General features: G+C 41.7%; 1 protein-coding gene across 4 annotated transcripts in view; it reads right to left on the reverse strand.

Moving 5' to 3' along the window:
• Positions 1-7,799: 7,799 nt before the first annotated feature.
• The window catches only part of PTCH1 (patched 1), a 68,224-nt gene continuing 62,540 nt past the window's right edge, over positions 7,800-13,483 (reverse strand). For all 4 annotated transcript variants that reach the window (XM_075526483.1, XM_075526484.1, XM_075526482.1 and 1 more), the window contains 2 exons: positions 12,675-13,203; positions 7,800-10,986 (listed from right to left, as the gene is read on the reverse strand). In XM_075526483.1, the coding sequence (XP_075382598.1) occupies positions 12,676-13,203 (528 nt within the window). In that variant the 3' untranslated portion in view covers positions 7,800-10,986; position 12,675. The remainder of the gene's footprint in view (positions 10,987-12,674; positions 13,204-13,483) is intronic.

Here is a 13,483-nt window from a genome sequence, read left to right on the forward strand (position 1 = left end):
CCCGGCTGTCCCATAAGCGATGGCTTCCTACACACCCCTACTGCAATGCTGCTTCACGAGGGCTTCCAGAGTCTTGGCCTTTTCACATACTTAGCCCGTTAGGTGGCATGTGAGGAATAATATGGTGGTTATTAGGGGGATGTGTGTTCTCTGGAACAGGAAAAAAGTGTCTGCTGGGCCACAGCCCACTTCTGGGTCTGACACACAATTTCAATGGGAAAAAATTAAGCGTTAGTCCAAGTATCCATGCAAAGAAGACCTTAAAGGGAAAGGTACTCTGAGGCCAGAGAAAATAATTTTAAATGACACAGTGGAGTGTCTTCAATTCAAAGCCTTTTTCTTCTATTGCATGTACATTAAGGAAGCTAACAAGACCATTTCCAGTAAGTCAGTACCCTGCCATTCTGCTTAATCCCTACTTGTACTCTGAAGAAATTAATCAAAACAACAGGAGTGTGGAAAGGAGATCTAGAGACTCCCATAGTCCGTAGGACAGTGCAGAAGAAAACTTCTTAGGAAGAGTCAGTGAAGCCAGCCCCCAGACCAAGAAAAAACACTTGTCTGGAGCCTCTTCTTCTAAGCTTCCCTTCAGGAGTTTGCCAAACAACAAAAATCAAAGCAGAAACAGAAAATGAAGCGATGTGCACCGGGAACGTCAGCCCCAAGAAAATTGTGAAACCCCAGGTGCAACTTCCTGCATTTTGGAAGACTTTTAAAACATTTCAGGACAAAAAAGCACATGTAAAAATATAAGCCTACCTGGTATTTATCTTGGACTCGGTGCTAGAATAACTTGCCAGTAGCAAATTCCACACACTGAAACCACAGTTCTTACTACACACTCGCGTGTTTCCCATCATACACACTCACACCCACATAGACACACACACATTGCATAGAAAAACATTCAAAAAGCCAGCATCAACATTATAAAAAATATCCCCCAAAGCAAGTTATCACCTCCCGTATGAGTAGGAACACTGGGCTCTTATGCTCCGCATCCAGGCACAGCCAAGCCTCCCTTGTCCAGCAGAATGACACCCCTAGTCATTTTACACAAACTTCAAATGCACCTTTTAAAGAAACTTTTCTGAGTCCTCCCACATGGGCTTGGGTATAGTTGTCTCTCATTGCTTTTTTCTGCTGTTTCCTTTCACTTTCTACTGTACGGCTCACTGGCTTTTTTGCTTCTCTGTGTCTCAGCATCTCTTCACCCTGCCTCTATGAAGGCAAGCAAACACGCACCGTGGCGTGTGTGTGTGTACTACTGCATGCAGAATACCCAAGCCCCATGTTGCCAAGCTGAACCAAGTCTCATCATCATTCGTAGTAAAACTCAAGCTTTCTTAAATGTATTTTTATCAGTTGCAGCACTCATCCCATTTCTGCAACTACTTTAGTACTTACTTAATTTTTTCCGGTTTGAATAGTCCCAGCTACTTACTGTGATTGTGAAACAAAGGACTTAAATGTTCAAAGGATCAGAGCCCATGTCACTTTTTGTTAGGAGAATCTTGAGTTTTCTGTAGTAGTATTTTTTCTGCTAAACATGTCCGATATAAATGACTTGGCTTTCAAAAATATAAAACTCTCCATTAGACTCATGCAAAACCTGAACCGTAAAACAATTTGTGAAACATATGCACAAAGCAGAGAAAGAAAACAAAGCAAAAGAAACACAGGTAATCATTTCCAGGGAACATACACTGAGAGGCTTCTTAGAGAGGTTTCTTTTTTGGGATTCCTCAGGCCTGCCCAGCCCCAATTTTGTACTGTCTTACTGGTCCACAAGAGATCTTGTCTTCTGCACCAGCTCTTTTCATTGGCTTTTTGGAACAGCTCCATTCAAACTGGATACCACAGATATCTCTGGGCATAGCTGCATTCACCAGCTAACCATGAGCCATGCTGGATGCCACGCTGACATCCCCATGAGGATGTGCAAGGGGGAAGGCAAGGTAAAGGAAGGGCAACGAGAAGAGGAAGTGTTGTAGTTGCGAGTAAAATCATATTTCAATGGGGAAAAAAAAAAAAGAGCTATTTTCCCTGCAGAGATCCAGTTCCACAGAGGTAAAGGGTGTGATCTAGGTCATTGCACTTAGGTTACAGCAATTTTCTTGACTTAAAAAGTCTTGTAAGATTTAAACAAAAGGAAAATAAAAAGGTGATAATTTAATACAGAATGGCGAAAACAGAACACAGTTATAAAATATCACAATAATGAAAGACTGGATGTAATGGCAGTGACCTGGAGGCCTAGGATTAAGGTTCACAAACATATTCCAGCATAGCTCTTCTGCATGTCTCAGATGAGTGTAGACAGACCACTTCCACAAACAAAACCCTCAGCTTCTTGGTTTCCTTTGTGCAACTTTCTGTTTCAGATGTAGCTCAAAATGGGTCCTGAAGTATGCGAATCCATTCAAGAAGTCCCACAGTACCATTGACTAAATTACGATTTACAGTCTGAGGGGGGAAAAAACCCTGATTTTTTTTTACTTGATTCTCACCCTCAGCTACGGGCATCTAGTTCAAGTATGAGCTGGAGCCCCTGCAGTCACAAGTCCATATACTTTTTGTAGTCGATGACAGCAGAGGGACACCTTCACAGGCATGACTCGCTGTGCCCAAGTTACATACTGTGGATTAAAGGAAGGGTATGACTAGCATAACCAGCACCACACTTTTCACTGTTCACTCTATGGACCAAACCATGCAAAGATTAATACAAATGCAGATTTACCTATGAGCAATCCCACTGAAGACAGTTTAAAAGCAATATTAGCTTAAATACCCTTGCTGACTCATGGCTTATTCCCATCAGATTTGGCAGGAATTTCCATGCTCCATGTATGCTTATTTAAATAACAAAATGTTTAAATGTTCTGAATAGAATAGAATAGAATAGAATAGAATAGAATAGAATAGAATAGAATAGAATAGAATAGAATAGAATAGAATATTTCAGTTGGAAGGGACCTATAATGATCGTCTAGTCCAACTGCCTGACCACTTCAGGGCTGACCAAGTTAAAGCATGGTATTAAGGGCATTGTCCCCTGACACTGACAGGCTTGGGGCATCACCCACCTCTCTAGGAAGCCTGTTCCAGTGTTTGACCACCCTCTCAGTAAAGAAATGCTTCCTAAAGTCCAGTCTAAACCTCCCCTGGCGCAGCGTTGAACCATTCCCACGTGTCCTGTCGCTGGATCCTGGGGACAAGAGATCAACACCTCCCTCTCCACCTCCCCTCCTCAGGAAGCTGTACAGAGCAATGAGGTCGCCCCTCAGCCTCCTTCTCTCCAAACGAGACAAGCCCAGGGTCCTCAGCCGCTCCTCACAGGACATGCCTTCCAGCCCTTCCACCCGCTTTGTTGCCCTCCTCTGGACGCGCTCAAGGACCTTCACATCCTTCTTCAATGGTGGGGTTCCTAAGGAACCATAACCAACTAATGTGTAAATCCTGGTTAGTTCATGGGCTACTGATTCAATGGACTGTAATGGTTACTTTGGAGCATTACAGTCTATTGCATTAGAGAACATCCATTGAAATTGGTTTAAATCCATGTACTATCTAATTAATTGGGAAACCTATTTATGAATGAGATTAACACTTTCACAATGGGCTTAAAAGCACTTTTTGTCCCCATACGTACACTTTTCCTCAAAATTATGCTGAAATGCCTGACAACAGCATAGAGATGCAGAGTGAAAAGTTAAATTAACTAAATAGAGCAATGTTAAGTAACTTAAACAGAGGAGTTGGACACCACAGCTTATGTATTGGTTAGTATTTTCACCAGTTATATGCTTAATAATTATAGTCATACGCAGGTTTTTTAGGGGCTAAAAATAACCCATCTTAATTTATAGTTCTGTTTCCTCACTTGATTTAATATGGACCAGACTGAATGAAACTCTAAGTGCATGGCGTTCACAGAGCTCATGCCATGGATACTTCTGTTCCATTCATTTAGTTTCACAAGGACTTTGTTGACAATTTTTTGCAAATTTTGAGAAGATAAAACTGAACGAAAAGAGCCTCCCCCTGCCCTGTTGCCAGGCAGAAAGCTTTATACTACTAACTCCAAAATGAAAAGTTTTAGCTGTCTTTTAGATGTCATCTATTTGCACAACTGCTACACTAAGGTGTGTGATGCCATCCAGTAACACCCTCCCTTAGTCTTTACAACGATTTAAAGTTGAACCTGTTAGTCTTCTAAAATGTTGCAAAATGGTACAGAAGCATATTATATCGGCTACCAAAGTAAATGCTGTTAAGTTAAAATAAATGGTCTACTTAAAATGATTGCGTAATAGGGAAGCAATAAAGGGAAAGAGGGTTTGAATTCTCTTACAGCAAATGCTAGTTATTTGCAGTGAAAGTTGTGAGTTTCCTATTTACCCCAGTTATTCTTACTGAAATAAGGTACTCAGATCTTTTACCTTTATTAGTCTTAACAACTAATAAAATATCTGGTCCCTTGTTTAATGAGAAGAAATAACCTGTTTAGCTCAGAGAGGTAAACTGTAATTACAGATGGGTTGTATGTTTGGTAACTAGGAAAGGGTAAATTGGCATTTTAACCTCTAGATTATTAGTTTAAATCCAGCCATCTCAAAGGCCATTTGTCACCCATGTTTGGTGACTTGCAATCACATATACTTTCAATAAAGCCACCTTAGTGCAGGAGCAGCACTCTGTGGTGACAGGCTCTCCTAAAGGAAGCTCCCCACTTAAAAGCCCTGCCAAGATCTGGCAGACCAGAGAGGTGCAGCCTCTTGTCTTCTGGGCAAGACACAACATCTGTCACAAGGGAGGGAAAGAGGAAAGATTTCCCTTTGTCAAAGTAACAAAAACTGGAAAAAAGGAAGCATAATAATACTCTTCCTTTGCGTCCTTTCTAGTTACCAGATAATTCTTGTTTAATTCCTTTCCCTCCCTTTCAAAGGCTAGCCAGACATTCTCCCTACAAGTCTACTCCCCAGCGGAAACTTCAGAACAAAAAATCCAGGGTTGCTAAACTGGACACAACCTGGAACAGAAAGATCAGTCTTACCTAGGCTTTGAAATACATTTGCAATACCATTTTGGGTCTCCTAAATCAGATGGTGGAGCTCTCCCTCTTCCAGAGCACCCAGGGTCTCTCACTTCTGCCGTAAATCGCTTTTCGAACACTTCAGTGGTCTTTCCCCCTCAAGAGACAGGGAAACCCACCTAATTCACTCACCCGTGAAGGAAGCCTGGCCCCTGCTTCCCAGCCCTTCCTCTTCAACCAAGGCAGAGCCCTCCCTTCCCCGGGAAGCACTTTCCAACCTCCAGCTTCCAACCCTCCCCTTCCCGGCTGCCACGGCTTACAGCCTCGCTCCCCAGCAGCTTTCAGGAGGCTGTGGTGTCTGTAGGCAGCTGGGGACCTGCAAAGTCAGCCTCACTGCAAAGGTTTGAGCTCAAGGGATGGAAAGACCAGACAGAAAAGCCATGGGGTTTTGTGCTCAGTTGTGCACAAGTGCATCTCCACCGCGTGAACGTGAGGTCCTAATTCAAATTAGCGGACTCAAAGATCCAGCAACTCCTAACTGGCAGCTTGAGTTAAGCCTGGAGAAGAGCCTGGGAGGACGTCTGATTAGCAAAACAAATTAAAATGCATGCTGCCTTCTGTTCGGTGCTTCCTGGGGCAAGCTGAGTTATAGCACGTTCACTAACCCAAGGGAGATACAATTTTCTCCATTGCAGCCTTACCCTCCATCAGTGGCAAGCAGGTACAGCTGCCGTGGCAGCAGAAACACTAGTGACACGCGCAGTTACAGCTGTTAAAATGAGGGTGGAAGTGTTCCTAAGAAAAGCTGTTGTAGGGTGGTAAGTAGCCTGGATGCCGCTGCAGACAACCAAAAAACCAAAAACCTGAGGTAAGAGATTTCCTTTGCTTACGTTGTATCCACAGAGGCAGAATGGCTTCTGCAGTACCAAATATGCCAGGATAGATGTTAAACTTGTTTTGTCAAAGCAGCGGTACTGCTTCATTTTTGTGTTTAATTAGCTGCAATTAACTGTGTAAAGTTAAACTGGGCATGTATTTTTTTAAGCCACTCAGGCTGGGTAGTGCAGTTTCCTGGCATGCATCCTGTTTTGCAGTAAGGTTCAACATGTCTGCAACAAAAAGGACAAGAATGATTAAATGGAGTAGGGAAGTAGTAATTGTTCTCATTACTTGCAGCAGCCATTAAAAGTAATTACAATTTGGCAACGGTGGTTTTCAGATATAAACAGTCGGTGTCTCAGATGCTCATTGGGAGTGAAAGTTAACAAAAATGAAACACCTGTTCATACATCAGTGCTGCTGCAGTTTAGCAGCATGCAGCATTCCTGAAGCTGTTAAATACATGTATTATGCCAACAAAAATTTGGCCACGTGTTTACTTAAGGCCTGAATAAATATGGCCAATCTCTGGCAAAAATCTGATTAAGGTCTTACCTGGGGTTAATAAGGCTGACAGCAAGAAGAGCCATTTATAAGAAATCTAAACATGACAAGTAATGTAAGGTACATAGCTATTGTTGATGCCAAATAGAATTTTTAAGGAAAAATCCTGTGTTCTGACTGGCAGAATGTATTGACTTATTCATATGGTCTCCAGTCCTGTGAATGGGGTTGCTCCTATGAATGGCTGGGACACAAAAGGCAAAGTCAGTGAGTTGAGCTAATGCAGGACTTCAGTGGCCAGTGTTCTCACGGGCTGCGACCCACTAAGGCCAAGTTCGCAACCTGACTCAGTCTGGCTAGTCCTGAGGATCTGAAGGGGAGTGTTTCGAGTAGCAGAAAATCATGCGTAGGAGTTTTGCAGTTCAAGTCCTTTAACTGTATTTTTCTCTTTTCTGGTTAAACTTCCAGAAAACATAAACCAAAAAGTTGTATTTGTATTTCCTCTGACCATGAAAACTAGAGGCTGAACTATCAATTATCCCAAGATATGTTTGGGCTTTTTGTTTGTGAGAAATTTAGAAGACCCATGAAAAAATCACCTAAGGGTTATAGGATAAAGTAAAGGATTGCTGGCTCTGTGGCACTTGGGTGGATGCTCAGCAGAGTATGTTTGCACAGGGCAAACCACACTGAGGTTTATGATGCCAGGGACTTCAGCCAGATGTTGCTCCTTACAACCTTCACCCTGCTGCCCGCAGTAGCCTCTCCTCCTTCCCAAGCAGCGCTTGCGTGGGGCACGGGGACCCGCACCCTGGCTTGCAGTCGCTAGCACACTTCCAGAAGGAGTTTTGTCAAGAGTCTCTCTTCTTATGGAGCACTGTGGTTTTCAGAACCCCATGTTTATTTATTTCTTGTTCCACAAAGTGGGAAAAACAGGCTATTTCTCTAATCCAAATTAGGGAGCAACCACAGAGACAGAAAAAGACAAAGAATTTCCTCCCACTTCTAAGCAGAAATAACCTGTACATAAACTGCGTTACCCAAGGGTTCGAAGTCTACGCAAAATGCTTCATTCAGAGTGAGAATGAAAGGTATAATCCAGTCCTAAACCTATCCCCCAAGACATAACAAGGGCAACACAATCAGCAGACAAGCGCCAGTGTGTTACAATTCAGACAGGATTTTAGAGTTGGCTCCTGCTCCAAAATGGGAAAATCTGAATCTCCCAAACATCCCGAATAGTGCAACATCCCAAATTCATGCTCCAAATCAGAATGATTGCATGGCTGTACCTGCACAGCTGACCAGCAGTACATAAAGAAGCATTCTATAAACAACCAAATCCGTAACCAATAAGTTATAATATTTTTTTATTCATGTTAGAATTTCTATCAGTGTTTGAACATTAATATTTAGAGAGTTTGTACAATTTCCATTCAAAGTTTAAAATGAGAACCACACTAGATCACAAATGGTAACTAAAACACAGTTCAGAATTGTATGAATATTCACACTCTCTTTCTCTCTTAACACTGTTAAACACTTTCTTTTCCGCCAGGGGGTTTTACAAGGAAAAGTGTGCACCGTAATCATATCTCAGCAGTGTTCCAAAACATAATGGTATCATCATTACATATAAACTCTTTAAAAATATACTTCTGTCAAAAGGCTTGATGACTACTATGTACACTACAAAAATAAATTTTCATATAAATAAATTATATGGCATAATTTTATCTTTGTAACTGAAATGACACAAACCCACTCCTACCAAAACAGGCAGGCAATGAGACCCAGTTTGAATATTTTTTTTCCTTTTAACTCCTTACGCTAAAAGCTACGACGAGTCCTTAATGTAAATGTTATATACTCTTTCCTATTTAACATTAGTAAGCACTCTATACAAATAAAAATCCATTAAACAGTAAAAACATAGCTGTAATAGTGTTTCCAATAGAAATAAAATCCCTGCATCTTGTTTGTTATAAACTGGCATGACAAATACTGTAAGAAAACATTCTTATGATACAAAAATATAAATATCACCCATGATTAAAAAAGTTAAAAAACAAAACCGAAACACAATAAATGTTGCCAGCCACTGCGTTCTCCCCTTGCCAATGTGACTATCAGAGAAGAAGGTCTACATTGTGCACGAAGCAGCAGGCAGCTCACCCACACACAAGCATGCAGGAGGACTCGGGCAGGGCAGGTGGGAGACACCGCAGCTCGCCCTGGCCCCCTTCCTCCCGAGGAAGAGGAGGGAGCGAGGCAGCCCGCCATGGCGGCGGTGTCAGTGGGAGCCCTGCCGACCTCTGACACGGGAGCGCACACGCTCGGCGGTTGAAGGTAGCTTCCAATTAGTATCATACAGTTTTGTCGCAGAGTTTGTATGATCTGAGGTCACTACGCTGCTAGTGCTAAATTGGGGCCCCTCGTCTTTTTGTCATTAAGAGTTTTCATGTTAGACAGTGAACTGGACCAGTAGGCAGTTGCGACATTAACCCTTAGTGTGCATTGAAACAGTAGCTTATGTATCACGGGAATGACACCAGGCTCTCGCCACCTGCTCTTCGAGCGTTCACATTGGAGATCTGTAAACAAGTGCCTCATATCAAAGTGTTTTCAAGTGAGCAAAAAAGGCATGGAAATTTGTGCATTCTAATTATCCCCATTCATTATGCTGGCAAGGTCTGTGGGCAAAGACAGACTCCCTGAAGCCACTGCAGAAAAACACTTTCCCATCAAAGAATTGGCTGCTGCTGTTCAGGCATCGTACTTAAAGAAAAGCCCCACCACTGCTGTGTTTAAAAACTGAATATTGGTTGTGTGTGTTTGGCTCTGAATACACAATTGAACATCTACCTGCTCTAAAAAACAGCTTGGAGAAGGGCAGAAAAAAGATGAAGAAAGAGGAAGACAGAGACAATGAAAACTTTTGTCCTATTACTTTAAATTAAGGTTCTCCCTTCTTAGGGTTGTTTCCAACTGGAACACAGATTGTAGTGTTTTTTCAGACCCTTCACCTGCAGCTATCCCCTTTAGTTTAAAAATAATAATACAAAAAGCTAAATTAGTTTCGCAAAGAGATCCCAGTTTAGCTGTTTTAATTAAAAGTGCCAATGCAGCATGGGAAAACACAAACAATAGAGAAAAGAACACCCCAGGCCTTATGTGTCATTACAGTCCTGGATCCATCAGAAAGCCATTTATATTTAAAAAGTGAAAATAGATTTTTTTTTTTTTATCCTTCCATTTGATTTTTATCACTTACTATTAACTTCCTTCCTGCCATGAAAATAAGGTGACCAAAGATACTGCTTTCAATGCTGTAAGGACACAGCTGAGCTGTGGCTCACTATCAAACAACTCAATTATCCAGCTTCTAATGCCACTCATAGTTAAGAGTATCAATATCAAAATAAGGCATATGCTCATTGAATTTCTATAACCACCAGCACCTCTCAATATCCAGCACCTTTGGAAGTGAAAAAATAATGGTTATAGTGTTTGCACTTACCTGGCACCTTTTGCAAAAAAAAAAAAAAATCAAAGCACTACACAAACAGTAATTAAGCCTCACAACATTCCTGGGAGGTAGGTAAGTGTAATTATACCCATTTTACAGAATGAGAAACTGAGGCACGGGACAGTTAAGTGACTTGACCAAAGTCACGTAAACCAAGTCATCAAGAGTGTGGGAAACTGAACCACAACCCCGAACCTCGATTCCCTGTCTTCTCTTCTATTTTAGTTGGGCCTTTGATGATGGCAGTCTATGGTATATGTTGGTAAACACCAACATGGTTTCCACTAGTGCCTACTAACAGGGAAAGCCAGACTCACATCAGCATCAGTGGGTTTATAAGCCCACTAAGTCTTACCATACAGTAAAAGAGAAACTACAGTACACCAGGAACATACACACAAAAGCATGCACACTTCCAGATGCACACGTGGATACACACAGCAAAACAAAACCTGCACATAGCTAAATCTATTTAAGCCTCCCAGATTAACTTGCTTTTCTTCATATCTGCTTATTTTAAAAATTATCACGCATAGCGTGTTTGAAAGTTAACAGTAACATTTCATACTACCACAGGGTTGTGATATGCAAATTTAAAATATTTTAAACAGACATGTACCTTTAAAAAAAATCCTATTACATAAGCAATATTTGCATAGAATTATACAAGTAAATTATACAATATTTAAGCAGCAGCAACTTATGCTGAAATTTAGAACTAGATTAAGCTTAGTTGTGGCAGAGATCAATGTACAAAAAGTACAAAGCGCACACAATATTGTCCCCATTCTATTGCCCAGAGGCAAATGACTCCAGATTATACTACTTTACATTGTTCTTTTGTATATTACATATGTGTACATCTTTTAAATACTTAAAGAAATATTTAACAAAATAATACAATAGGTTACAGTAACAGTGAACTGTTGTCCTGATGCAGCATGTCCTTTTCTACAACTTCAAGCAGTTCTTCTTTTCAAGCAGTTCTGGAAATACAGTTTTCCTCTTTGGCCTCTTCTTTGCTTCAGTTATTACCCTTTACAAAGAAAGAGAGAAGAAAAACAAATATTCATTAAAGTCCAAGAAAAACAAACAAATCAAGCTAATCCAAAACTCATTTCATTATTCTTGTGGTTACACTTAGCAGTCAAGAAACATGGGCTCTGCTTTCATCTAGTCATGAATTTCCCAGTAAAGAAATACTGATGCCAATTAAAAAAAAAGCGGATTCTTTAATTTCTGAGTTTCCAGCTTTAGATACCTGTGACAAATTCTGTCAAAACCAATGAACACTTCAAGGAGAAATATGCTACACTGAATACTGCGCACAGTTAAGAATCTCATATTACCATGCAGTTCAGCTTGAAAAAGCTGAGCCCAAGTATTTCCTTATTCTGAGGATACTATTACTTGCCGTATTTCTAGACTGCAAGGCTAAAGGCATTCATGTCTATTTGCACTTTGAGATGTTTGGAGAGACATTTTATAAATCAGATGGCGATTTCATTATGAGTCATCAAAAAATTCCCATCAAAGCTCTCCACATGTGTGTGTGCGCGCACATGCGTGCGTACATATAAAATAGTTCTACAACCAAAATAAATGGCTTGTTCTGGTCAAATTGTCACTGAAAAGCTCTGAAAAGCAAAGAGAGAAAACAGGGATCCACAGCTAAGTAACTATTTTACACTTCCTTTCCCCTAAAAGAGAAAAACACTATTAAAATAGTGAGAAATGGTTTTTCGGGCACAAGCCCCAAAAAGCTTTCAGGGTAAAAACTCAGTTGGTTTCTCCCCTTCAAAGTATTCCCTATAAAATTAATGGAAAAGAAAATGAACAGCTTTATTCTTCCCCAAACACCTGCTAGAATATCCTGTCTGTTCTAAACAGCACTGTTTCCTGTAACCTTCTCTTGCTAGCCTAAAGACAAACAATGACTTAGGTATCAAGTCTCACAAGTTCTTGGGTGTATCTATTGTTTCACAGGATCACACTAAATGGCCTGCTAGGTCAGCTCTACCCTACGCAAATCTGCAACAGCCACTGCAGCTGCCCCTGGCAAGGGAGAGACTGGCCCATGGACTCCTCCAGCCTGTGAGTTCGCTGGGTGGGTCTCTAAATGCCCCCCAAAGTGGAGAGGACGCCCTGCTGTGCAGTAGTGCACTAGGCATGGTGGTCCTTCCCACCTCTCACTCAGCCCATCTTCCAGAGGGACTCAGTCCTCACTATGGACTTTAAATTCTTCCATGGAGTTTTATTCAAGAGAGGATGACTCAGAGTAGCTGGTAATTTTACACTCTCCTAGGCAATGTCACTCTGTATGATGTTTGAGAACTGCCTGATTCAGGGGTCAGAAGACAGGACGCATCAACAGCAAATGCAGTTGCACAGCTTTGAAGACATTACACAACATCTCTGCTTCATTTTCCTCATCTGGTAAACTTGGATTGTATGATGTACTTACCCACTTTGCAAGACTCTTGGAAGTAGTTCATGTCTGAATCCACTATGACTTCGCGGTGTTGCAAAGTACTATTTTATCCAACCTGATTTCTAGCGCAAAATATACTACATTCACAGTCAGCAGATTTAAGATGATATGGGAACAGTAAGTAAACCTACCTGAAGGAAAGGTACCTCAGAGAAATTTTATCTTTCCCCTTTCTTTTGATCACACCATTGCCTGGCACAGGCAAAGCTTGCAGCTACAGGAGACGGACCTACCTTACTGTGAGGTGTTGCCAGGTATCCTCTCCTCGCATTCAACATCTTGCAGTTCTATAACTTCTACTTTAGAATTTCTTCTTTCACACCGCACATTGAAAGGCACATGCGGGTCCTCAAATGGCCCATGGTCAGCTTCATGGTATCCCTCGTAGGACGGAAAGCTCCCTCCCCGAGAGCTGTGGCTGTGCACCGCAGGGTGGACAGCAACAGTCACTGAAGCTGAGGCAGTCACAGTAGTGATAGGCTGGCAGTACGCTGGTCCTGCGGCACCCACGGCGCCGAACGCGGGGCTTCTCATGTTATGAGAACGAGCCCTGTGGCCCAAGCGATCCCTATTGCTAGGTCCTGAATGCCCTTCAGTAGAAATTTCAAAAGCATCCCTGCGAGGGCGGTAAGGAGGTGGTCGCAGCCCTTCCCTCGCTTCCCGTTTGGGTTGTCTGCCCTGACGCCACGCCTGCTGCGTGCTGGGCTCTGGATTCAACTGTAACCTGGGACTCGATGGATGCCTTGTCTCTGGCTGAACCACCTGAAAGAGAGATGCATGGTTATGACTCTAACAAAGCAAGGCAAACAAATACTACACTCGCTTATATTTTATGTTGAGAACAATTCTAATAATGCTGTCCTGGCTCTAACTCTAGAAAGGTAATGTTCTGGTGTCTGATAATTTTTGATTTTTTCCAGATAGTTTTTGTCTGAAGTTATTAAAACCTGGAAAGCATACCTTCCAAAAAACACATGATGACAGCTGAAAACATTATTGTAAGCTTCCTACATACTGGTCCATCTTTTCAAAGGGATGGGTG

This window comes from Mycteria americana, chromosome Z (genome assembly GCF_035582795.1).
Source record: "Mycteria americana isolate JAX WOST 10 ecotype Jacksonville Zoo and Gardens chromosome Z, USCA_MyAme_1.0, whole genome shotgun sequence".
Classification (NCBI taxonomy): domain Eukaryota; kingdom Metazoa; phylum Chordata; class Aves; order Ciconiiformes; family Ciconiidae; genus Mycteria; species Mycteria americana.